Source organism: Mustelus asterias, chromosome 17 (assembly GCF_964213995.1).
Source record: "Mustelus asterias chromosome 17, sMusAst1.hap1.1, whole genome shotgun sequence".
Lineage (NCBI taxonomy): Eukaryota > Metazoa > Chordata > Chondrichthyes > Carcharhiniformes > Triakidae > Mustelus > Mustelus asterias.
Genome location: NC_135817.1, coordinates 79,460,972 through 79,488,791, shown reverse-complemented (window position 1 = coordinate 79,488,791; position 27,820 = coordinate 79,460,972). Strand labels below are relative to the sequence as shown.

Below are 27,820 nucleotides of genomic sequence, written 5' to 3'. Positions count from 1 at the left end.
AATTGTAGCTGACATGCCAAATTTTCTTAGTCTCACGTTGGTGGGCTTTCTTAACTATAGCGTCGGCATGGGGGCACCAGGACAGGTTGTTGGTGATCTGGACACCTAAAAACTTGAAGCTCTCGATCATTTCTACTTCATCCCCACTGATGTAGACAGGGACATGTTGGAGGGGAATTTGGCCACACAGTCAGAGGTGTGTAAGGAGTATAGTAGGGGACTGAGAACAAAGCCCTGTGGGGCACTGGTGTCGAGGATGATCATGGAGGTGGTGTTGTTTGTTGCCTGTCCTTACTGACTGTGGTCTGTGGGTTAGGAAGTTCAGGATCCAGTTGCAGAGGGAGGAGCCGAGTCCAGGCCACTGAGTTCGGAGATGCTTTTCGTGGAAATAATGGTGTTGAAGGCTGAGCTGTAGTCAATAAATAGGAGTTCGATAATGGTGCCTTTGTTATCCAGGGTTGAGTGCAGGGCCAGGGAAATGGTGTCTGCTGTGGACCTGTTGCGATGGTAGGCAAACTGTAGTGGATCCAGGCAGTCTGGGAGGCTGGAATTGATTCGTGCCATGACTAATCTTTCGAAGCACTTCATAATGATGGATGTCAGAGCCACTGGACGATAGTCATTAAGGCACGCTGCTTGCCTCTTCGTTGGTACTGGGATGATGGTTGTCTTCTTGAAGCAGATAGGGACCTCAGATTATTGTAAAGAGAGGTTGAAGATGTCTGTGAATACCTCCGCCAGCTGATCCGCACAGGATCAGAGTGCTTGTCCAGGTACCCCATCCGGGCCAGTTGCTTTCCATGAGTTGACCTTCAAGAAGGCTGCTCTGACATCTGCAATGGTGACCTCAGACACCGTTCATCCGAGGCTTCCAGGGTGGAGAGCGTGCTCTCGCTGACCTGTTGCTCAAAATGGGCATAGAATGCATTGAGCTCATCAGGGAGGGGTGTGTTGGAGCCGGTGATTTTACATGCCTTCATCTTGTAGCCCGTTGTGTTTTGCAGACCTTGCCATAGTGAGCGGAGGTCCGTGTGGCTAGCCTGGGACTCTAACTTGGTCTGGTATTGTCTTTTGGCATCTTTGATGGATCTCTTTAGATTGTATCTGGCTTTCTTGTATAGGTCAGGGTCACCTGACTTGAACACCTCAGACCTGGATTTCAGCAGGCAGCGGATATCCCTGTTCATCCATGGTTTCTGGTTGGGAAACACGCAAATTTGCTTCTTTGGCACAATCTTCTACACACTTACTAATGAAGTCAGTTACCATAGTGGCGTACTCGATCAGGCTGATCGCAGAGGTTTTAATGACTGACCAGTCCACTGACTAAGCAGTCCTGTAGGAAATCATCACGCACCATGGACTCTGAGGAGGAGCAAAGAGGTAAGCACTGCCTCCAACTGTGCCCGTGGGCGACATAGCTGCTGCAAGGGACCTGGGGCTGGTCTTGGGCTCTCCCCCAGAACAGGGGGCCTGGACTTCTCAACGTTGCCCTGGAAAACTTGCAAATAACTCTTAGGATAGTGATCTCAAGAACCTCTCTGATAAAATTGTATCATTATCTGCATTCTGTAAGAGCCTTGAAATTGCCTGGTTACATTAAAATCCATGCACCATGTTTATCTAGAAGCCTTTAAAATCACAGTTCCAGTCCTTTCTACAGTACGGTTCGGCCTTGGTAGATTTCAGAAGTCCCAACTGCTCAGAAACCATTTTTAACTGCTTTGATTGAGAAGCTGTCCGTTTTCATAAGGAGATCTCCCTTGCAAGCTTGCATATGCCCTAGCTGCTCTGAAACCTCTTTGAACTGCTTTGATCAAGGAGCTGTCATGTTCTGTCCAGAGGTCCTCCTTGCTCGCTTGCATAAGCCCCAGCTGCCAAACCTCTGAACTGTTTTGAATGACAGGAGTTGTTTATTTCAATACAGCCAGTAGGATATGTTTATACAATCACCTAAGGCTTCATTGAGTTTCCGGAGGCTGTTTGATTGACAGCTCCAGGGGAGATCAAAGACTGCATTGTGGATACAATCAGCTGGTTCTCCATTAAGCCTGCAGAACTTCCTCTTTTCACCACAGCTGTTCTGTCTGGCTCCATTTTCTTTAACTGCTGTCTCCCGCCACAAGTCTCTGGCTCTTTCTGGAAAGCAGATGTGCATTCTAATACCGCTTTGCAAATAAACCATTGGCTTTTTTTTCCTGCAAAGTTTTATACCTAACCCATGGCTTTAGGATACCACTTTTTTCTCTTGCTGTATTTTTTGTTAACTTTGCCAAGCTTTAAGACTGGATAGGCTGGGATTTTCATCCTTGAGATAGAGGAGGCTGAGAGAAGATTTAATGCAAGTACATAAAATAGTGATGGGTCTTGACACGAGTAGATATAGAAGGACCTCTTCCTATTAGCTGAGGAGTCACCAGTGGATATAGATTAAGAGCGATTGGCTGAAGAATTAGAGGAGGAGCTGAGGGGAAATTGTTTGAACCAGAGAGTGGGGGTGGTGGTGCAGTAAAGGCAGAAGGCTTCTAAAACATACAATGCATGGCTATGCTTTAGAAGTACCATGACCTATGGGGCTACTGCTAAGGGCTGAAAATGGAATCTCTTTCAGCAGGCAGACATCTAATGGGCTAATTGGCTGCCTTTTCGGCTATTAATTTCTATACATCTAGAGCTAATCTCCTCACATCATCCAATGACATCATCAGAAGTACCATTCATGACATCCAAAAGATTGCTTCAATGACATATAAGATTAGGATATAGAATCGGCGTGCCGCAGGGATCGGTGTTGGGTCCATTGTTGTTTGTCATCTATATCAATGATCTGGATGATAATGTGGTAAATTGGATCAGCAAGTTTGCTGATGATACAAAGATTGGAGGTGTAGTGGACAGTGAGGAAGGTTTTCAAAGCTTGCAGAGGGATTTGGACCAACTAGAAAAATGGGCTGAAAAATGGCAAATGGAATTTAATGCAGACAAGTGTGAGATATTGCACTTTGGAAGGACAAGCCAAAGAAGAACGTACAGGGTAAATGGTAGGACTCTGAAGAGTGCAGTTGAACAGAGGGATCTGGGAATACAGGTACAGAATTCCCTAAAAGTGACGTCACAGGTGGATAGGGTCGTAAAGAGTGCCTTTGGTACATTGGCCTTTATAAATCGGAGTATTGAGTATAAAAGTTGGAGTGTTATGGTAAGGTTATATAAGGCATTGGTGAGGCCGAATTTGGAGTATTGTGTACAGTTTTGGTCACCTAGTTACAGGAAGGATGTAAATAAGATTGAAAGAGTGCAGAGAAGGTTCACAAGGATGTTGCCGGGACTTGAGAAGCTGAGTTACAGAGAGAGATTGAATAGGTTGGGACTTTATTCCCTGGAGCGTAGAAGATTGAGGGGAGATTTGATAGAGGTGTATAAGATTTTGATGGGTATAGATAGAGTGAATGCGAGCAGGCTTTTTCCGCTGAGGCTAGGGGAGAAAAAAACCAGAGGGCATGGGGTAAGGGTGAAAGGAGAAAAGTTTAAAGGGAATATTAGGGGGGGCTTCTTCACGCAGAGAATGGTGGGAGTGTGGAATGAGCTGCCGGATAAAGTGGTAAATGCGGGGTCACTTTTAACATTTAAGAAAAACTTGGATGGGTTCATGGATGAGAGGGGTGTGGAGGGATATGGTCCAAGTGCAGGTCAGTGGGACTAGGCATAAAATGGTTCGGCACAGACAAGAAGGGCCAAAAGGCCTGTTTCTGAGCTGTAATTTTCTATGGTTCTAATCGTGTCCATTTGAACAATGGTTCATTAGGTCATTCATGAGCTCTTAGAAGTTTCAACTTCTGTTGTTACTACCCTGGATTTGAAATTGCCCTTCCAATTATGACAATACCGCACTTAAACATGCCAGATCCTATACGAGAAGACTGTTTAATTAAAGCACTCGATTCTCTCCACGTGATTTTCCTTTCTCCTCATCAATATTCGCCGTAAGAAGTTATTAATATTGCAATGTAATTCATTGGCACTCTGGAACATTATGAAGACATGATAAGGCACTATGCAAGAATGCCAGTCTTTTTTTCATGGTTTACTCATCATATTCACCATCTAGGAGTGAGATGGTGGGCAGCTGGTCACCAGGAGAGATGCATGGGCTGCTATTGAGTTAGCCCTCCCTCCCTGCGTGCAGCGTGCTTGCCTTCCAATAATTTGCTGAGACTGGTAACTCGTGAGGCATTACTTGTGCTATTTTATATCTCTCTATTTTATTGTATTCAAACTCAAAACCCAAGTGCACTGTGCTACACGGCAGCTCAGTACAATTTTAGACTATACCTCATTCTATTATCATGGGTATATGTGAAGGATAGAATAATTGAGATGCAATTCTAATGGGGGAAAAAGTACAGGTTTGATTCAGTGATAGCTCATATTTTAAATGTACATGGTGTCGAATATCTACTTAATCTTATAACGAACTAAATTTTTGGGGAGCAATTCAGTTACAGGTTTCAATGTGTTTTTCTGGGACATTGCTGCAGTTGAGACTTGGAAGTCATTCCATTGTTATAAATCACAAAGATTGGTTTCATAAAAGATCTAAGATCAAATGCTTCCTCCATTAATGTGAGACTGCTATTCTTCCTTCAGTTATTCTCAAAGCAGGAAGAGATGGAACTGTTCTTGAATGTCAGCTAAACAGCTTATCACCGATTTGGGAGCCTTGCACACCTGGTGTGATTCACATGGGGACAGTTTTGTTCACTCTAAAGTTATGGAATCACACCTCATTCGTGCTGTCAATGGGAAACGCACAGATTTTCCTACTGGCAATAGTACTTGGATTTTTCCCCCCGGGAGAATCACGCCCAATAGCTTGGCAATTAACGGCTTGTTGCTGCATTCAATAAAGTGATTCTACCAGAGTCCAGTTGCCAACCAATCAGCACGCTCTTCCCATGTGGTATAATTTGTTGCTCCCATTCCTGGTGGCAATCTTGTGATCCATCTTGAAGAGTGCAAGAGGAAAAACTTAGACGGCATGCCTCTTTTTCAGCAATATTTAAGTTAATACTTTTGAAAATAAACAGTTGAAAGTAGTAAGTAGTCTCACAACACCAGGTTAAAGTCCAACAGGTTTATTTGATAGCACGAGCTTTCGGAGTGCTGCTCCTTCATCAGGTGAGTGCAGGATTTGTTTCACAAACAGGGCATATATAGACACAAACTCAATTACAAGATAATGGTTGGAATGTGAGTCTTTACAGGTAATCAAGTCTTTGCAGACAATGTGAGTGGAGAGAGGGTTAAGCACAGGTTAAACAGGTGTGAATTGTCTCAAGCCAGGACAGTTAGTGAGATTTTGGAAGCCCAGGCAAGTTGTGGGGGTTACAGAGTGTGTGACATGAACCCAAGATCCCAGTTGAAGCCATCCTCATGTGTGCGGAACTTGGCTATCAGTTTCTGCTCGGCAATTCTGTGTTGTCGTATGTCTTGAAGGCCGCCTTGGAGAATGCTTACCCAAAGATCAGAGGCTGAATGCCCTTGACTGCTGAAGTGTTCCCCAGCAGAAAGGGAACAATCCTGTCTGGTGATTGTCGAGCGGTGTCCATTCATCCGTTGTCGTAGCATCTGCATGGTCTCGCCAATGTACCATGCCTCAGGACATCTTTCCTGCAGCGTATTGTCTACGTGATAGTGATTAGGGATCATTTATTGTGTTATTGATATCCCTGCTGTTTCTACATTAAACATTTACACTTGTTGGTGATTCATTAAAATTACATATAATGCTCCTGATAACTCAACAGGTAAAATCATTCAATAGTACTGAATTTCAGATCAGCAAAGCTCCAGTGTGGATTGAGATGCAACGACTCTTCTGAGTGGGGAAAATAATGAGGAATCAACAACTGTTCCCACTGATGATCAGATTGTGGTCTTTGCTGAGAGCGAAAGGTCTGAAGTCAAGGTCAGAATTGGTGGCGATGCCATGTGAAAGGCGAGCCAAGTTACTGTCAACAGGCTGACAAGACTTAATAACTGTGTGCAAGGCCAGAGGACACCCAGTTTGCGTGCAAATGCAATCCACAAGGAGTCAAGCACTTTAGAAGCATCTATTTAGAAAGTAGAACAGCACCAAACGTGGCTCAGTGCACAAATCAGTCCAAATTTGTAGATCTGTTGCAGCCAAATTACTCAAAATTGCAGAACCAAAAGGCTGGGTGAAAGTTTTGAAAATCACAGGAAGTTTCAACAACAAACTTGGAAGTATGTTTAAACAGGCACCTAAAACTAATGACTTCTTGCTTCATTCTACAAGTCCAAACACAGAACTCTAAATGAGCCTGCACAAAAGCATTATAGAATAACCTTTTAAAACAAGGTGGGTCTTGGTTGGTACTGAGACCAGTGTTCTACAATTGTCAGCTGCAGGAGTAGCCAACTCCTGTCATCAAAATATTAGTGTAACATTTCCTTAAATGTTCAGGTTCAGTTAAGTGTGACATTCAGCAGCTGTCAGATTTCTGTATACGGTTTATAAAAGACTTTCAAAACAGGACATCCTACGAGTTTCATTTTGCATATCAGCCTGAAGAGAATTTGCAGATTTTGGCAGACTGGACATGCACAAACTAGATTTAAAGTAATTGGTAGAAGCATTAGAAGAAAGTTAGAGTATTTTTTTAAACCCAGAGCTGGAAGGGTTCCGGAGCCTGGTGCCTGAAAGGGTGGGAGAGGCAGAAGCCTTTTACGCATTTTAATAAACACACAAGATGCTTACAGGGTTTTGGCTTAAGAGGCAGAACATGGGATTAGGCTCGATAGTCCTTTTCCAGCTGGCATAGTCATGATAGGCTCAATGGCCTTCTCCTGTAACGTAAATCTTTGATTCCATGAAGCGTGATTTATTTTATAATTAATTCTCAATTACAGCTTTGATCTGGTCTTATAATGTGCTGGGAATATATTAACAGAAACACTTGCCGATCGTTATTTCCATTGATTATCACTTTATCTGACAACTTCTAACAAACAATTAATGGGCAGGAGAGAGAGTTATTGAAAATCATGTAATGTTTGTGTGTTGTAGAGATTAAGACAACTGTCTCAATAATCAACTAATACATGAAGCAATTTGCTAAGTGACCTGTGGAAGCAAGTGTGAACCTCAAACATCCATTTTTTCCAATCGACAAGGATAAGTTCCAAAGATTTGGATGACAATTTCTGATTTCAACATGACCGGCATTACTTAGAGAACAATTAACAAATGGCTACACTTTTAACTGAGAAATTGCACCTCTGAAAGGGTCAAAAGGCATAAAGACTTTCTTCATAGCTTAAACAGCAGAGCTTTGTGATATCTGCAAAGTTCATGTGGTGTCAGGTAACGAGATGACGTAAGAGAAGGGTGATGTGGAGATAAGAGAAGGGTAGCATAGAAAGAATAAAATGCAGCAGATTCTTTGAAAGCTAAATGAGACCTTTTCAACTTAATCTTGGTTGGACTCCTTATACTGTTGTTGAAGCTCTTTCAAGGCAGAATACTTTGACGAAGTAAGGAGCTAAAAAGCAGAATGACCTAACTATACTGGGTGCAAGTACATTTCATAGGCAGGATTGCCGCATTCTTTGGAGTGGCTTGTCCTCACCTTGACCCAGTTCTCATGTGTGACTCAAGTATTTTCTCTTTTGGTTATTTATTAGTGTCACGCATTAACACCACATAAAGTTACTGTGATAATCCCCCAGTGGCCACACGCCGGCACCAGATCAGGTACACTGAAGGAGAATTTAGCATGGCCAATGCACCTAATCAGCACGTCTTTCAGACTATGGGAAGAAACTGGAGCACCCAGAGGAAACCCACACAAGACACGGGGAGAATGTGCAGACTCCATACAGTGACCAGAGCCAGGAATTGAACACGGATGTTTGGCGCTGTAAGGCAGCAGTGCTAGCCGCTGTGCCGCCCCAAATACACCCACGGTGCTATTAGGGAAGGAGTTTCAGGATTTTGAACCAGTGGCATTGAAGGAGCTACATCTATTTCCAGGTGAGGATGGCGTGTGACTTGGAGGGGAGCTTGCACCAGTGATGCTGCCATGCACATGCTGCCCTTGTTCCTCTGGGTGGTAGAGGTGGAGAAGGCAGAATAGCTCAGAACCACATTACGCCTTGATTTATGGACAGAATTTGCCATTGCACTTTCATATTGTGAGATTTGTAACCATTTTGACAGCATCCCATAATGAGCGCACAAACATGTTCATTAACGCAGCCAATGGTGCGACGTTCTATCGGAGAGTCGGTGCGGACTCGATGGGTCGAATGGCCTCTTTCTGCACTGTGAGGATTCTACCTGTACATCCTACTTGGAATTGTCTGATTAGGTTGATAAATGATATATTTTTGGATGATGGTGGAGGGTAGGGAGATGTAAAGGAAAATGAGGAAAATGCTCCTTAGACTGCATTTTCAAAACTTATCACCACCACCATTTAGGACAAAGGCAGCAGATACATGGGGATACCACCACCTTGAAGTTCCCCTCAAGGCCATTCAGCATCCTGACTTGGAAAATAATTGCTGTTCCTTCACTACTGCTGGGTGAAAACCCTAAAACTCCTTAACTACTGTGGTGTACCTACAGCACATGGACTGCAGCAGTTCAAGAATGCTGCCCACGATACCTTCTCAAAGGCAATTAGTGACGGGCAATAAATGCTAGCCGAGTCAGCAAAGCTTTTCACTCATCGCTTGAATGAGTAAAATAAAACGGATGATCCACTATCTAATCTATTAACAACATATGGCAACTTTAGAATGGAGCAAACAGGCAATACACAGTATATGCACACAAAACCTCATTAGTTCATCTCAATGAACAGCTGTGTGCTAAGGCAACCATGTTAAGCAATGCAACATTGTGGGCTTTTTAATTAGCCAGGTTCATTAAAATACTCCCAGTCACTGGTTATTGAAAAAATTATTTATACAACCTCAAAAAAGACACAAGGGAATAGAGATTCCCCCATGGGCACAAATTGGCATTCTGGTGTAAAATTCCCTACTTTTGAGTAGTAAATTTGTCCAAGCTTCCACTCAAATATATTTGTCTTTCACTAAAGATGAAATTTGCAAAAAACCAATCCAATTAAATTTATAAATGGGATATAAGAGTACAAAACCAAGGAAGTTAAGGTGAACCTTTAAAAAGCACTGGTCTAGCCACAACTGCAATAGTGCAACCTACTGGGCATCACACTTTAGGAAGGACGTGAACCATTAAAAAAAAGGTGAAGAAAAGTTTTCCGAGAATGAAGTCCCTTATATCTAGAACAAGTTACGTGGCTAGATTGGAGAAGCTGGGATTGTACTCCTTAACAAGAAGGTCATGAGGTGTGCAAAATCATGAGTCGTCTGGATTGAAGAGATAAAGAGAAACTGTTCCCGTTGGCAGAAGGATCAATAATCAAGAGTACAGGGATTTAATATGATTGACAAGGGCAGCAGTGAAGTGAGGGAAAAGATTTAAACAGAAAATGTTTAGGATCTGAAATGGACTGCCGAACAATGTGGTGGCTTTAAGAAGAAGTGGATAATTATCTGAAGTGAAAAAAAATTGCAAGACTTTGGAGAAAGGTGGGAGAGTGGGACTAACTGAATTGCTCCTGCAGAGAGCAGCAGGTACTGGCCTTCTTCTGTGCTGTAGCCATTCTTTGTCCTTTTTAACGAATGTAAAGGATTTCAGAAACTTGATTCTATTTTGATGGAATTTTATCTTTTGCCTTGAAGAACAGTTCAATTGAGAGGAAACGCCCAGCCAAGCTGTACAGGTCAATAGAAGAGATAATAAAAATGCTAGTGACGACTAATTCACTTCCTTCTGTTAGTAAAAAGATTAAATCTGTATTTTTGTTATTAGAATTTATAAATTACATGCAAGTAGAATTTTTTGGTATAAAAATCTTTGCTTTACTTCACTACAAGGGATTTGAATTTGCAATACTTCACTTATCTTTGCAGTCATTTTACTCTTGTCTCACAAAATAAGTATTTTGTTGCCCTAGCAGCAATTAGTAATGTTGACAAAAAAGGTGTGACTCTCAATGGTGACACAGGAAGAAAGGTTTGCAGGCAAACTGTTGCATGCCACATGTCGTCAAAAATTGGCCTTTGACCTGATAAAGCTTGCTCTCTCTTGATGTTGCTTTTCCAGCTGTTGTTTCTCACCCTACCCTGAGCTTTTGATCTCTGACACATAGCTATTACTATGGCTGTGGGGATTGCGAAATGCCTTGGGATCAGAGGTGGAGTTGTGCTGAATCTTAGTGGTATGAGGATGAAAAGAGAAGAAAAAGGGAGAGAGAGCACTTCAGCAAAATCTAAATTAAAATATGTTTCACTCAGGTTAGACACTGGGAAGGTTAGAAGGATATTACTAGGCTTCTGAGAGAAGTCAGAATGAATTGTCTTACAATGCTTGCTGTTCTCACCACCCCAGAAAAAAAAAATCACCAAATTTTAGTTTTCTCATTGTCATGATACCAGCCCTAATGCTGGTATCATTGTGGGCGGCACGGAAGCGCAGTGGTTAGCACTGCTGCTTCACAGCTCCAGGGTCCCGGGTTCGATTCCCGGCTCGGGTCACTGTCTGTGTGGAGTTTGCACATTCTCCTCGTGTCTGCGTGGGTTTCCTCCGGGTGCTTCTCATGTGCGGGTTAGGGGGAGAAAGATGTGCAGGTTAGGTTGATTGGCCAGGTTAAAAATTGCCCCTTAGAATCCTAAAATGCGTAGGTTAGAGGGATTAGCAGGTAAATATGTGGGGGTAGGGCCTGGGTGGGATTGTGGTCGGTGCAGACTCGATGGGCCGAATGGCCTTCTTCTGCACTGTAGGGTTTCTATGATTTCTTCTATGAATGCTAAGTTACAGCCCACAGACTGAATGCAGCTTCCAAGCTTCTCATAGAAGGTGGGTTGTTTGTTAGGGATCTCGATTGTAAGAGATGAAATAGAAAGCTTTCAATTTCTTCCTTACAAAGCTTTGTAATAGGCTTCCTCCAGCCTAAGTTAACTTAATACATAACTGTAGTAACAATTATTGGTCAAAAACATACCTTGTCATTTCAGTTGCATAGCGACCAATGTTATAAATTGACTAGCTTCACTGTATTAAGTATGTTAATTGCTTTATGTAACTAAAGCAAGATATTCAGTTTAAATTCAAATCAGTGTCACAAATGGGCTTACATTAACACGACAATGAAATTACTGCGAAAATCCCCTAGTCACCACACTCCGACGCCTGTGGGTACATAGAGAGAATTTAGTGTGGCGAATGCACCTAACCAGCACATCTTTGGACTGTGGGAGGAAACCGGAGCACTCAGAGGAAACTCATGTAGACATGGGGAGAACGTGCAGACTCCGCACAGACAGTGACCCAAGCCGGAAATTGAACCTGGGTCCCCGGTGCTGTGAGGCAGCAGTGCTGACCACTGTGCCACTGCCTCAATCAGCTGAGTGATAAGAAAGAGTTTATGGAACCGTGGTCTCAGGAAAAGCACCACAGCCACTCTGAAGATCTGTTCCGAGTATAATAATGGGGTGGCACGGTGGCGCAGTGGTTAGCATTGGTGCCTCAGAGCGCCAGGGACCTGATTCCCGGCTTGGGTCACTGTCTGTTTGGAGTTTGCACGTTCTCCCGTGTCTGCATGGATTTCATCCGGGCGCTCCGGTTTCCTCCCACAGTCCGAAAGACGTGCCGGGTAGGTGCATTGACCTGAACAGGCGCCGGAATGTGGCGACTAGGGGAATTTCACAGTAACTTCATTGCAGTGTTAATGTAAGCCTACTTGTGACTAATAAATAAACTTTAACTTTTAACTTTCAACTTTAATTCCGAAGTGTCTTTGAAGGGTCAGGAAAGAAGTGCTAGGATAGGGTATTTCAGTGAAAAAAACGGAAAAGGAGAATGGGAAGAACAGATGTCCTGAGTGCTTGAAGCAGTAGGACTGACCTTTTTTTATATATAGCCCACAGCAGGTGGTGAAATGATGCTGAGAGAAATAGTGACACCTACATCAGAGACAAACTTTGGACGATTCTCATTAAAAGAAACAGGAGAAAATTTCAAGCACGATAAATGCGAGAGAAAAAGCTGAACAAAAATGGACAAGTACTCCAGGAAGCACTCGGCTCGAGAATATCATGCCTCGTGCAAAAGTATTAAAATTATTTTGTGCAGAATGAGATGAAATTGATGTTAACAAGAAGTGGTGCACCATATTCTTAACTGATTGCTTCCACTGTAGCTGGAGGCTGTGAACGTGCTAATTAGATTACATTCTGTGAGCAGCACTTGGAGCAGAGAACGTTCAAAGCATAAATTAATTTTCAGAGAAAATTTTCCCAGAGAATATTTTGGACATGAGAAATATAAACAATTATTAGAATAAGGTCCTTGAAATAAAAGGTAGCAACACACATACCCAAACATCTGTATGGAATCACAATGTGAGGGTGACCTTTACATTGCTTACGACCCTTTTTGCACCAGTTCTGTATTGTGACAGGTTGATTGGCCTCAACAACATTTGTTATCTGCAGATCAGGATAAACCTAGAAGAGGAAAAAAGAATCATAAGCACAAACCAAAAGCAACAGCATTGAATTCTGTAGCCTTGTTTCAGGCAGCATTCTAGTCGCAATGTTCATCTTTCTGAATTGTTGAACATGCAATTTTCATTGTCACTGACTCTTTGACACAATGCAGGATCTTAAACGCTTGGAAGCAACTCTGCTCTTGAAACGCAAATTGTCAGTGACAACTGCTCCCTGGCAAAAATGATCTGGTAGGCTACATATGTCTGAGGATCAACAAAACTAAAAATACTCTATATTCTCGGGTTTGCAGGGAAACAGTTATGAATTCTGGGTAATCGATTGAAAATAAAATGCATTCAAGTTCAGTGATATCACAATTAGAACAAGGTTTCACATCACTTAGTAATAATGAGATCTTAGATTTAATTTGAAGTGGAAAATCATTACTGTAGAAATAAATTTCCATCCTGAACGTCATCAGCTTTTGCAAATGAAATTATAGTACAGTCTTTATTAAATGTGGAGTCAGTCACAGGTAAAGAATGCTCTTTGAGGGAAACCACAGAAACATTTATTTGGTCTATCATGTACCACTTAACCTAATCTCATCCTTAACCTAATCGGAGCGGCACGTTGGCACAGTGGTTAGCACTGTTGCCTCACAGCGTCAGGGACCCGGATTAGCATCCCAGCTTGGGCCACTGTCTGTGCGGAGTCTGCACGTTCTCCTCGTGTCTGCATGGGTTTCCTCTGGGTGCTCCGGTTTCCTCCCACAGTCTGAAAGACGTGCTGGTTAGGTGCATTGACCATGCTAAATTCTCCCTCAGTGTACCCGAACAGACGCCCGAGTGTGGCGACTAGGGGATTTTCATAGTAACTTCATTGCAGTGTTAATGCAAGCCTACTTGTGACACTAATAAATAAACTTTAAACTCCTACTCGTGTCCTATTTTGAAAGCAACTGTTTAATTCTCTTTTAAAATCCTTTGTGGTAGATACAGTATGTGTCGCATTTTCTTCTAACTTCCATTTTACTTGCAACCTTAATTTCCCCCCTCATTATCATCTGGTCAGGGAAAAAGAATTATTTACTTTATCACAACACTTGATAATTTAAGACCGCCACTTGATCACTTTCCTACTCTGCTGGTCTGTGCCCTTTTACAATTATGATCTGCAATACCCACCCTGATTTTCAATATTCTTCCCTCAATTCTGTGCCCAGCAAATCTATGCATGTAGTTAATAAGCTGGGAGTCGACCACGGGCCCCTGGCGCTGTGAGGCAATAGTGCTAACTACTGTAGTTAATAAGAACAGCCTCTCAGACCCCAGTGGAACATTCACACTCATCTTTAAGGTCTAAGAAACCTTTCTTTAACATTGAATTTCATGGCTTGTAACCATCTCTACCCATTCAACACATTCCTTTAACAGGTTTCCTTGGGTCATGTGGTATCAAGGGCTCTGAGGTCAGTTGTAGCATGAATTTGATATAAAAATGAAGATTCATCATTCCATGAAAACCTTGCTCCAAACTTAAAGCAATTTTTACTGTGCTAATGGTCTTTCCCCTTCCCAGTACTTTGTTTTGAGCACTCATTTATTTTGTTCTGATATATGTGTAGAAGTGTTCTGGACCCATGGAAACTGGGTTAAAACTTACTCGTATTGAGTACGTACATTTATAGATAAGAGATTTTATTCCATTGGTCCAAGCTGCATTTCTACTAAGTCCTCACTATCTGCATGTTCAAACAAGTGAACAGAATGAAGGAATCCTTCATGTCAATTTTACTTAATCGCCTTACTGCTGTTTTATGAATACTTCCTGCAAGAGCAATTGTCAAAACTTGCATTTAAAATTTGGAAAAACATATTTCACATCAATGTTCGCATATAATGTCTGTTTGGCGGATTGTTTTTTTAAAACACCCTTTCTCCAAGTCAATTGAAATCATACGCACTTAACGAGTCAACACAAACATGACCTGGAAAATCTCAGCAGGTGAGACAGCTTCTGTGGAGAAAGAATAGAGCGAACATTTCAAGTCTGGATGATCCTTCATCAGAGTTTTCTCTCCAGATTTTGAGCCTCCTTAAAGAATAAAAATCAATGGGTCCTTTTTACGCCATCAATCTGGCAGGTCGGGGTCTCAGTCAGCAACAAGCTCCACAGAGATTGGGCGCCATCTTTACAGGGTGTCCCAAACAGAAATATAAATAAACTCCACCTCCTCCCCCCTCAACCTCCCCCACAGTAATCACCGACATTCCCCCCCCCAATCATTGCTGGCATTTTCCCCCAACCTCCTCCACCATCCCTCCCGCCAGACATTCATTGTCGACATTTCGACCACGCCCCGCCACAAATAAATGAGCTCCCTGCCATGGAGCTCCCATTAGGACCCGCCCCTGGCACTATCAAACTGCCAGTGCCAACCTGCACCAGGGGGCAGTGTCAGGGCACTGCCTTGACCATGTCACTCTCCCCCAAGGGGTTATATGTACCCCTATGCTCCTGGAGGGATCCCCTGAACAGGTTTATGTCTATCAAACATGTTGTAAATCCCCATAACATTTAGTGAGGTGGGATAATGCAGCGAAGGGCCTAGATAATTAGATTCAAATTTATTGCAATGCATTGAAAGGTTCTCGCTCATTATGGATGTGAATCTGATCATGTCACCAGCAATGAGCGGGGAAGCGAGAAATCGCGATCTCCCCAGCGAAATTCATGATTTCCGGTTCGCTCTGGATTTTGTGCCCCCACTGGCAGGCCCACGCAGGGCGAGTCTGGGCTCAAGATTGCACCCACTGTCTGCAGTTTTCACCCCACTTTTAAGAAAGGATATATTTGCATTAGAGGCAGTGCAGAAGGCTCACTGGGATGAGGAGTTCTTCGATGAGGAGAGGCTGAGTAAATTGGGCTTATATTCTCTGGAGTCTCGAAGATTGAGACACAATCTCATTGCAACATACAAAATTCTGAAGGATATTGATAGGGATGATGCTGAGAGATTGTTTCTGCTGGGTGGAGAATCTAAAACATGGGGGCACAGTCTCTGGAGAAGGGGCCAATCATTTAGGACTGAGATGAGGAAAAATTACTAGACTCAAAGGATTGTGATTATCTGAAATTCTCTACCCCCGAGGGCTGTGGACATCATTGAATACATTTAAAGCTTGGATAGACAGATTCTTTAATGTCTCAGGGAATTAAAAGATATGGGGAGCGGGTGGAAAATGGAATGAAAGCCCAAGATCAGTCATGATCATACTGAATAGCAGAGCAGGCTAGATGGGCCATATGGTCTATTCCTGTTTCTTGTGTAATCCAGTTGAACATTTTCAATGCCGACTATATTTTAATACATGCAGCTGTGGAACTGAAAAGATCAAATGCTTAAAACTTTGTAGCTTGGTCTGATGAATTTAGTCCATCAGCTAAATACATCCCACAGAGATACTTCAGCATCGTACAGTACAAATTATTTTGTTTTCTACTGAGAAGCACAACGGAACCCATGAAAAGAAAAGGTCAAGGACCGCCAGAATTTAGATGGAAAACAAGTCCAGCCATTCTAGAGAACTTGAGACAAAAACAAACAAGATTGAAATTTGGTATGTTAAGTCAACTCCTACCTGCCCAACCCCTTCTTTATGCGGATCACAGAAATAAATTCTGAGGAAGCTGAGAAGTAACAAGACCATGTTGTCATGCCTATCTTTGTAAAAATGTATTTACAGGATGTGAATAATGCTGGTAAGACCAGCACTTTGTTTGCCCATCTTATATTGTCCTTTCTGAAAGTGGTGGCAAGCCACCTTCCTGAATACAAGAGTAGCCTCCTAGGCCATTTCAGAAGGTTGTTTTTAAAAAAACTGTTACTCCATTCTTAAAGTTACAAAGCCAATGCGCAGAGTGGACCAGGCAAACCCAAATCCATCTCCTTGCTTGCTCCAAAAGTAAATAAAGAGATCTGGGAAATGGCGGGGGGGAAGAAGGAAAGAGAGAGAGAGAGACAGACAGACAGGATCAGGATATTGAATTTGATGATCAGCCATGGTCAAAATGAATGGCGGAGCAGGCTTGGAGGGTTACTATTACTGATATTACTTTTTTGTACCATATTTTATTCAAATAATTGGATTTAACTTCATCCATGGTTGGAGCTCGTCTCCTGCTCATTAGTCCAGGCCTTGGGATTACTCGACTAATCTAACCACTATGTTACTGTATCCCTAATGCTGCATTAAAGCCTATCATGTGCAGAATACTAGATTGTCAAATGTCACCATGGTACTAATTGTTCACTGCAACAGAATTTTTCTCACCCCTCCTCCAGCGATTTACATAATGCTTTAAATGTAATGACTCCCTCTGACAAAAGTGCTCAAGTACAATTCCATAAGGGGCTGCCATTTTCCCTTACCCTAAACATGTTAGAATGTTGGCCCCTTGTCCATAGACCCTTCTCCAGAGACTGTGCCCCCATGTTTTAGATTCCCCACTCAGCAGAAAACAATCTCAGCATTATCTCGATCAATACCCACTGTTTGCAATGGAACCATTTTCACTAAATTATGGGAAAATCATCTTTTGCAAAACGCCTGAGACCCCCCATCCTCCTTGCTTTTCACGAAATGCAAAAATATTTACCATACAAAATAGTTGAATTAAATCCAGTTATCAGCAGCCCTGGGACTTGCATTCCACTTGCATTATATAATGAAGGTAGCTATCACACAAGAAATTTACTCCCTCAGGCCATCTATTTTAAGCAACATTAAACTGAATGCACAATGGAGCACTGTTTCACCACCTGAAATACTTACTCATACAGCATTCAAGTTGCACTCTGTTCTAGCCACAATACCCAGTGCATTAAACAAAAACCAGGTAAGAACCCACCCTTTCTCAAACCACTCGACCCCCTCATTTGAAGTATCCTCCCTGGAGGAAAGTTCAAATGGAAATGGAATGAGTTAAGACTGAATCACAGATTTGTCATAGGGCAGAAGGCCGCTTTCCACCCTTTTTTGAACAACAGTGCAACAAGAGAATTTGCAATTCTCCAGTCCTCTGGTAACACCCACCCCCAAGTCTACAGAAGCCTAAAAACATTATGGCCAATGCCTCTGCAATTTCCAACACACTTCTTGCTGTGCCTTTAGGTGCATTTCATTTGGTCCCGATGCCTTATTGACTTTAAGTATAGATAAGCTACTCAATACCAACTTTCCAATTATAAACCTTTCAGGTGTCTAAATTACCTCCTCTCTTACCATGGCCTGAGTAGCATCATCTTCCTTGGTTAAAAACAGGTGCAAAGTATTCATTTAATACATCAGCTATGTCCTCGGCCTCCACATATAAATTCCTTTTGGGCCCCATTTCAACCTCACTCCTGTTTACCACCCTTCTACTATTTATATGCCTGTAGAAGACTTTGGGATTTCCTTTTATGTTAGCTGCTAGGTTCTTTTCATACTCTTTGTTTGCTTCTCTTGTTCGCTTAATCACCTCTCCCCTAAATGTTCTACATTCAGTCTGGTTCACAATTGTAGCTTATATTTGGCCACACTTTTTCTTTTTTATTTCTTCAGTCATCCAGGGAGTACTGGATTTGATGGCCCGACCTTTCCCTTTTGAGGTAATATACTTAGTGTGATGGGACTTGGATTGGAATTTTGCCACGTGGATAGGAGTCTGATAGATTGGAACCTGTTCAATTGCTGATGCATTCATTAAAAGTTAGCTCAATGCTACAGACCTAAAGTCAGCAGACCCAAATTATACTGCATCACTCTTAGCTCATGGCAATGCAGAAATCTCAATATTCAAATGCTGGTCACTCAGTTATTTTAATAAAACATATGAAAAAATATATTACAAGGAACAAATAAAGTCAGAATACATCCTTCAGATGCTTACTTACCATTTTATTCACTGCTTATTTAAACTGAATTTGGATGAATGCATCAGGGTTTGCTGAGTGAGGCGAAGCTGAAACAGGTTCCAATGTATGTAAAATATGCAGCATAACTGACCCAATAAAAACACCCACATTTCCAGTACTGCATGCGTCTTCTGGTCACAATTAAAGTTAAAAATAACCAAATCCTCATGATCATTCTTCTAAATACAACCAAATTAACTGGGCCACTGCACTTGATACTGACGTTGCAGTTTATTCATTCCCAATAATAATTGCCAAGGCACTGTGAATAAGCCTAACAAGCAAAAATCTCAAACATACATAAAAGGGTAAAGTACAACAAATGACGAGACTAAGAGAATATATATTAAACTTTATTTATTGTCACAAGTAGGCTTACATTAACACTGCAATGAAGTTACTGTGAAAATCCCCGAGTCATCACACTCCAGCGCCTGTTCGGGTACACTGAGGGAGAGTTTAGCGTGGCCAATGCACCTAACCAGCACGTCTTTCGGACTGTGGGAGGAAACCAGAGCACCCGGAGGAAATCCACGCAGACATGGGGAGAACGTGCAGACTCTGCACGGACAGCGACCCAAGCTGGGAACCCGGCAGCAGTGCTAACCACTGTGACTAGAATTGGAGATTATACATACACCCAGATTAAAAATAAAATGTCATGACAGATTTTTGAGCCTGTCTCTCCCTCCACAGGATGCAGGAGTCTATCAACATCCGCTCAGGAGGTCATTTATTATGCACAGATGCTGTCAATGTTTAGCACCAAGCTGGCGATGTGACTGTGGGATGGATCACATCCATGAGAAATAATGCCCACGTACAAATTTGACAGAGGGGGTCAATGTGTGGAATTAGAAACATAAATCTGTATTTTTTTTCAATCTAGAAAAATAAACGTGATTCAGTGAGGTCAACTAACTCAGCAAAGACCAAGTTTACCCATCGAGATGTCAGGGACACTTTGTAGAGTTTGTAACTAATGCCATACAGTTAGGGAAAAGATTTGGAATGGGACGTTATGAGTGTCACATGATGATATTTATGGGGAAAAGAAAATCCTGGGGAGTAGTTGCTGTAGAAATTCATTGCCCTCTCATTGCACAGAATGCACAATGCTGAAAGTGCCCATTTGGCCCTTCTAACCAGCTCTCTGTTGGAGAAAAGCAACTAGTCCCGGTGCCCAGCTTTTCCCCATCACCCTGCAGATATTTTACTTTCATGCAGCTAACCAAATCTCCCTGAAAGCCACAAATGAATCTGTCTCCACCGTACTCTCAGGAAATGCATTTCCAATCGTTACTATAAATTGTGAATAGCAGTCCCAGCACTGACCCTTCTTCCCACCATTTGCGACTCTGAATAGTTACACTTTACGCCTACTCATTCTGCTGCTTGTCTCCTGACTCCACACGCTCTGACCTTATTCCTCATTAGTCATTTACCTCATTAAAAGCTTTATGGAAATCTTGATACATTACATCTACTAAATTACACTCATCTGCAATGCTTGTAGGGAGTAATGAAGTTGGTCAAGTAAGACTTGTTCTTCATTATAATGTTTTTGAATTTCTATTTACTCCTTTAGTAAGCATTCCATTGTTTTCTTATTACAATCAATATTAAGCTTGCTGGCTTATAGTTCTTTAGACATTTTCTGTATCCCTTTAATATAAGTATACTGTTAGATATCCGTCAGTCCTCGGGCACAACATGTTTTTTCTCCCTATTTTATATTGGATTATAACAAACATTTGTGTGGAGTCTGCACATTCTCCCCGTGTCTGCATGCGTTTCCTCTGGGTGCTCATGTTTCCTCTCTCAGTCCAAAGATGTGCAGGTTAGGTTGATTGGCCATGCTAAATTGACCATTGGTATCTAGCAGGGCGAGTACATGGGGTTATGGGGATAGGGCCTGGGTGGGATTGTTGTTGGTGCAGGCTCGATGGGCCGAATGGCTCTCCTGCACTGTAGGGATTCTATGATTTGCAATTTCATTGGTCTTTTTCCTTTTTGAACAGTATTCTGAGTAGGCCAGTCCACCGATGTGAAGAAATCCAAGAATGCTACATCAGCAGGGACTGCAATGTACTATATCGCAGACCATGACTGAATGATGTGGATGCGGGAATGAATGGAAATCATTTGAAATAAAGAAATGCTCCACTTTCCAGGCCTTTCTTTTCCATGTGGTAACATTCCTCAGTGTTAAAATTTGTACTTCAGTAATAAAGAAAAGACAATGGCAAGTGTTCAAAGTAGAGAATGAAAGCTAATGAAATGTCACTGACCTGAAATACTAATTCATTTGTGGGCAGTACGGTGGCACTGCTGCCTCACAGGACCAGCGACCCGGATTCAATTCCAGCATTGGGTGGAGTTTGCACATTCTCCCCGTGTCTGGGTGAGTTTCCCCTGGGTGTTCCTGTTTCCTCCCACCGTCCTAAGAGGTATAGGTTAGGTGGATTAGCTATGGTAAACGATCAGGGTTAGGGTGGGGGAGCAGGCCGTTGGTTACAAACTCTTTTGAAGAGTTGGTGCAGACTTGATGAGCCGAATGGCCTCCTCCTGCACTATAGGGATTCTATGATTTCTCTCCCTAAAAATTTTGTTCGAGTGTCTCCAGCATTCATTGAGATAACTATCTCTTCCAGAAAGTAGTGGGAAAAACAAAATGAAAGACACACAAATCTAATCACTCAAAACTTTCTCAACTGAATAAAGCCCACCAATATGATCATCTTGCTGAGCAGGATGTGACGAGTGTGCTGCAAAGTATTTAATTTGAACCAATATTACCATATCCAAGAGATAAATTCCCTCCACGGTAACCACAAGCCTAACAGCTTTCCCAATTTTTATAAATTGCTGACATAAAAATAGGCTTGGTAAATGGTGAGAAATATTGTAAAATACTTTAGGAAGAGATCAGACAAAAATTACTGCGGATGCGAGAAATTTGTAAGTAAAAATAGAATATGTTGGAAACACTCAGGAGGTCAGGCAGCATCTGTTTGGAGGGCAATGTTAACCTTTCCGATTGATGACTTTTCAGCAGAAGCTTTTGCTGCTGGATTAGTCGAATAGGCACAATAGGGAGAATCCATTTTGCAAAGAAAAATAAAGAATGGGAGCATACACTTAAATGGAGAGATGCCAAAGGCTGAAGACGAGCATAGACATCTCAAGTTTCAAATACAAAGGTCCATGAAAGTACATGGAAAGTTAACCAAATCCATGAGGAAAAACAAACCTACTTTTGAGCTTTGTAATTATGGATATAGAATATCAGAATAAAAGCACAGCAATGAATTCATGCACAACAATGGTTATGAAGTGCAGTCTTGGAGAAGGGGTATTAAAGCCACAGAGTGTACAAGATTCAGGAGGATAACACTACATTCTGTACGCTCTCTCATTTCCTTCTCCCTCATGTACTCCATGAACAGAATGCTTTGTCTGTCTAGCACGCAAGAAACAATACTTTTCACCATATACCAATATATGTGACAACAATAAATCAAATCAAAAGGATAGTACTAGGGAAACTACATCATCTTGCACTGATGTAGTGCCTTTAACTTAATAAAATGTCCCAGGTACAGAAATCTTATCAAAGAAAATTTGACACCGAGTCACATAAGGTGGCAGGAGCACAGTTGACCAATTGTTTGGTCAGAGAGAGAGATTTTAAGAAGTGCCTTAAAGGAGGAGATTGGTAGAGAGGTTCAGGGAGGAAATTTAAAGTTTAGGCTTAAGCAGCTGGCAACAATGGTGGATAGGTTAAGATCAGGGAGGCCAGAGCTGAAGGAATGCAGAGATTCTGAGTGTTGTAGAGCTGTTGGAGATTAGAAAGGTAGGGAGGCGCGAGGTCAGGAAGTGTTTCGAAAATAAGGATGAGAATTTCAAAATCGAGGCATTGCCAGACCAGGAGTAAATGCAGGTCACCATGACTATTTCCAATAGAGCAGAGGAGGAGATTTAATCAAGATTTTTAAATTATTAATGGTTGTGACAAAGCAAAGAAAAATTAGGTTTTTGTTAGGCATTCAGCATTTTGGAGTCCTCAATTTAAGAATGTCATTAACGTGTGGAAATGGAATGGGAAAATCTTTCCCTGCAGCTTTTTGAGGCAGGGACCATTTTGCCACAGGAATTGAATGATTTATGCAGCAGTCAGTTAGCTCAGTTGATTTGATTTATTATTGTCACAAGTTTGTTACGCTCTATACAAAGCACAGCGTTCATACCGGAAAGGAGTGCAGAATGTAGTGCTGTCGTCATAGCTAGGGTGTAGAGAAAGATCAACTTAATATAAGGTAGGTCCATTCAAACGTCTGATGGTAGCAGGGAAGCAGCTGTTCTTGAGTTGGTTGGTACGTGACCTCAGACTTTTGTATCTTTTTCCCGATGGAAGAAGGTGAAGAGAGTATGTGCGGAGTGGGTGGGGTCCTTGATTATGCTGGCTGATTTTCCGAAGCAGCAACAAGTGTAGATGGAGTCATTGGATGGGAGGCTGGTTTGCATGATGGACTGGGCTATGTTCACAACACTTTGTAGTTTCTTGCGGTCTTGGTCAGAGCAGGAGCTATACCAAGTTGTGATACATCCAGAAAGGATGCTTTCTATGGTGCATCTGCAAAGGTTGGGGAGAGTTGTAGCGGACATGCTGAATTTCCTTAGCCTCCTAAGTAGAGGTGTTGGTGGGCTTTCTTAACCATAGCGTAGGTGTGAAAGGACCAGGACAGGTTGTTGGTGATCTGGACACAGAAACTTGAAGCTCTCGACCATTTCCACTTCATCCCCGTTGATGTTGACAGAGGCAGGTCCTTCACTACACTCCCTGAAGTCAATGACTATCTCCTTCGTTTTACTGAATCGAGGGAAAGATTTTGTCATCACACCAATTCACCAGATTCTCTATTTATTTCCTGTACTCTGTCTCATCATTTTTTTTAAAAAAATGAATTCGTGGGACGTGGGCATCGCTGGTTGGCCAGCATTTATTGCCCAAGTGGAGAGTCAACCTCATTACCGTGGCTCTGGAGTCACATGTAGGTCAGACCAGATAAGATGGCAGATTTCCTTCCCCAAAGAACATTAGTGAACAAGATGGGTTTTTTCCGACAATCAACAATGGCTTCACGGACATTTTATTATTGAATTCAAATTCCACCACCTGCCGTGGCGGGATTCAAACTTGGCTGCCCGAAACATTAGTTGAGTGTCTGGATTAATAGTTTAGCAATAATACCACTCGGTCATCGACTCCATCATTGTTTGAGATCCGACCCACTACAGTGATGTCATCAGCAAACTTGAAAATTGAGTTGGAGGGGAATTTGGCCACAGAGTCACAGGTCTATGAAGAGCATAGAATGGGGCTGAGGACACAGCTTTGTGGGACACTGGTGTTGAGGATAACCACGGAGGAGGTTCCATTGTATATCCTTACTGATTGCTGTCTGTGGGTTAGGAGTCTAGGATCCAGTCGCAGAGCAAGGAGCCAAGACCGAGGCCATGGGGTTTGGAGATGAGTTTTGTAGGAATAATGGTGTTGAAGGCTGAACTGTAGTCATAGAATCATAGAATCCCTACAGTGCAAAAGGAGGCCATTCGGCCCATCGAGTCTGCACCGACCACAATCCCACCCAGGCCCTACCCCCACATATTTTACCCGCTAATCCCTCTAACCTACGCATCTCAGGAGTCTAAGGGGCAATTTTTAACCTGGCCAATCAACCTACCCGCACATCTTTGGACTGTGGGAGGAAACCGGAGCACCCGGAGGAAACCCACGCAGACACGAGGAGAATGTGCAAACTCCACACAGACAGTGACCTGAGCCAGGAATCGAACCCAGGACCCTGGAGCTGTGAAGCAGCAGTGCTAACCACTGTGCTACCGTGCCGCCCCTATTTAGTCAATAAATAGGACTCTGACATAGGTGTCCTTGTTATCTAGGTGTTCCAGGGTTGCGTGTCAGGCCAGGGGGATGGCGTCTGCTGTGGACCTGTTGCAGCGATAGGCGAACTGAGTGGATCTAGGAGGCCGGAGTTGATCTGTGCCATGATTAACCTTTTGAAGCACTTCATAATGATGGATGTCAAAGACGCCGGCGGTAGTCATCAAGGTACGCTGCCTGGTTTTTCTTTGGTACAGGGATGATGGTTGTCTTCTTGAAGCAGGTAGGGACCTCAGATCAGTGTAAGGAGAGGTGAAAGATGTCTGCAAATACGCCCGCCAGCTGGTCAGCACAAGATCTGAGTGCTCATCCAGGTACCCGGGCCAGTTGCCTTTCATGGGTTGCCTTTCAAGAAGACTGATCTGACATCTGCGATGGTGACCTCGGATACCGGTTTGGCCGAGACTTCCGGGGCGGAAGGCGTGCTCTCGCTAATCTCTTGTTCAAAATGGGCATGGAATGTGTTCAGCTCATCGGGGAGAGGTGCATTGCTGCCAGTGATTCTACATGCCTTCATCTTGTAGCCTGTTATGTCTTGCAGACCTTGCCATAATCGTGGGAGTCTGTGTGGCTAACCTGGGATCCTAGCTTGGTCCGGTACTGTCTCGTGGTATCTTTGATGGTTCCCCGTAAATTGTATTTGTTGACTAGACAGCTAGCATGTGAATCAGACTAATGTAAACAGCACTGGATTGGATCCCTGTTCTGGTTTAGGCTGACAAACCTTACCCATGGCATAAAATCAAGACACTTTGCCATCGTTTAGTGAATAATTGTCAAGGTCTTTCTTTCAGGCAGAGAACTCGAGATGAAGCAGAATCCATGCTTTTTCCTTTCAGAGAAAAGTGGATAAATATCAGAAGCCGATGAAATGCTATGGAGAATAAAGAGGCTAGTGGGATTACTACAGCAAAGAACCAGCACAAACATGATCAACTGAATAACCTCCTTCTGCGTATTAAACTTCTATGGTTCCAAGACACAAGGCAGCCATGAGAGAATTGTGGAATCATTTAGCACAGAAGATGGCCACATGCCTGATATGCTTGGTACAGCTATCCAGTTAATCCAGTCACAGCATTTTTCCCTTGATCCTGAAATTTTTCCCTTTAAACCTTTATACGTTTCCCTTTTGGAGGGACTACTATTGAATATGTACCCAACACCCTATCATCCCAAATCCTAACCAAATGTTTTTCCTCATTTTGTTTATGATTATTTTGCCAATCACCTTGAATCTGTGCCCTCTTGTTATTAAACCTATAGCTACTGAAGTCTCTTTACTTATTCTATCTAAACCTTCATGATTTTGAAATCTCTATCAAATCTTCCTGGCCTTCTCTGCTCGAATGACAATTAGCAAGTTGCTCCACTCTATCCACAAATTTCTCATTCTGTAACATCTCTTCTGTATCCTAGAATCATAGAATCCCTACAGTGCAGAAGGAGGCCATTCAGCCTATCGAGCCTTCACCAACAATAATCCCACCCAGGCCCGAACGCTGTAACCCCACGTCATTACCCTGCTCATCCCCTTAACACACGGGCAATTTACCATGGCAAATCCGCCTAACCTGCACATTTTAGGACTGTGGAAGGAAACCCATTCAGACACGGGAGAATGTACAAACTCCACGCAAAACAAAAAGCAACATTTAGTTCAATGTGTCTCGTCAGTCTTCCTGATAATATGTTGTGCATCACTTGGCATATATTGTACTAAAATAGCATGGAAAACCTTTTTCTCTGGTGCATTGTGCACACTGTAGTACTGAATGGTTGTCATATTGACTCCAATTGCAAAGTCAAAACTATTCAATACATCAAATGTTGAATGGTAGAATAGAATATTGTAGCATATAAAGAGGCGATTCAGACGGCTCTGCCTATGTTAAAGTTAAAAGTTAAAGTTTATTCATTAGTCACAAGTAAGGCTTACATTAACACTGCAATGAAGTTATTGCAAAATTCCCCTAGTTGCCACAGTCCGGCACCTGTTTGGGTCAATGCACCTAACCATACTTTTAAGGAGTTGTCCAACTTAGTCCCGAAACATTTTCTTCATAACCCTGCAAATTACCCCTCTTCTAATACATAGAACATTACAGCGCAGTACAGGCCCTTCGGCCCTCGATGTTGCGCCGACCTGTGAAACCAATCTAAAGCCCATCTAACCGACACTATTCCAATATCATCCATATGTTTATCCAATGACCATTTAAATGCCCTTAATGTTGGCGAGTCCACTACTGTTGCAGACAGGGCATTCCACGCCCTTACTACTCTGAGTAAAGAACCTACCTCTGACATCTGTCCTATATCTATCACCCCTCAATTTAAAGCTATGTCCCCTCGTGCTAGCCATCACCATTGGTGGAAAAAGGCTCTCACTGTCCACCCTATCTAATCTGCTGATCATCTTGTATGCCTCTATTAAGTCACCTCTCAATCTTCTTCTCTCTAATGAAAACAGCCTCAAGTCCCTCAGCCTTTCCTCATAAGACCCTCCCACCATACCAGACAACATCCTGGTAAATCTCCTCTGCACCCTTTCCAATGCTTCCACATCCTTCCTATAATGCGGCGACCAGAACTGTACGCAATACTCCAAGTGCGGCCACACCAGAGTTTTGTACAGCTGCAACATGACCTCATGGCTCCGAAACTCAATCCCTCTACCAATAAAAGCTGACATACCGTACGCCTTCTTAACAACCCTATCAACCTGGGTGCCAACTTTCAGGGATCTATGCACATGGACACCGAGATCTCTCTGCTCATTCCCACTACCAAGTATCTTACCATTAGCCTAGTACTCTGTATTCCTGTTACTCCTTCCAAAGTGAATCACCTCACACTTTTCCGCATTAAACTCCATTTGCCACACCTCAGCCCAGCTCTGCAGCTTATCTATGTCCCTCTGTAACAATCCTTCCGCACTGTCCACAACTCCACCGACTTTACTGTCATCCACAAATTTACTAACCCATCCTTCTACGCCCTCATCCAGGTCATTTATAAAAATGATAAACAGCAGTGGCCCCAAAACAGATCCTTGCGGTACACCACTAGTAACTGAACTCCAGGATGAACATTTCCCATCAACCATCTTCTTACAGCTAGCCAATTCCTGATACAAACCGCTAAATCACCCTCAATCCCATGCCTCCGTATTTACTACAATAGCCTGCCGTGGGGAACCTTATCAAACGCTTTACTGAAATCCATATACACCACATCAACTGCTTTACCCTTATCCACCTCTTTGGTTACCTTCTCAAAGA

At 42.6% G+C, this 27,820-nt stretch overlaps 1 protein-coding gene across 2 annotated transcripts in view; it reads right to left on the bottom strand.

Annotated features, from left to right (window-relative positions):
* LOC144506644 (amyloid-beta precursor protein-like) overlaps positions 1 to 27,820 on the bottom strand; it is a 189,115-nt gene that overhangs the window by 83,408 nt on the left and 77,887 nt on the right. For both annotated transcript variants that reach the window (XM_078233035.1, XM_078233034.1), the window contains exon 3: positions 12,495 to 12,624. In XM_078233035.1, the coding sequence (XP_078089161.1) occupies positions 12,495 to 12,624 (130 nt within the window). The remainder of the gene's footprint in view (positions 1 to 12,494; positions 12,625 to 27,820) is intronic.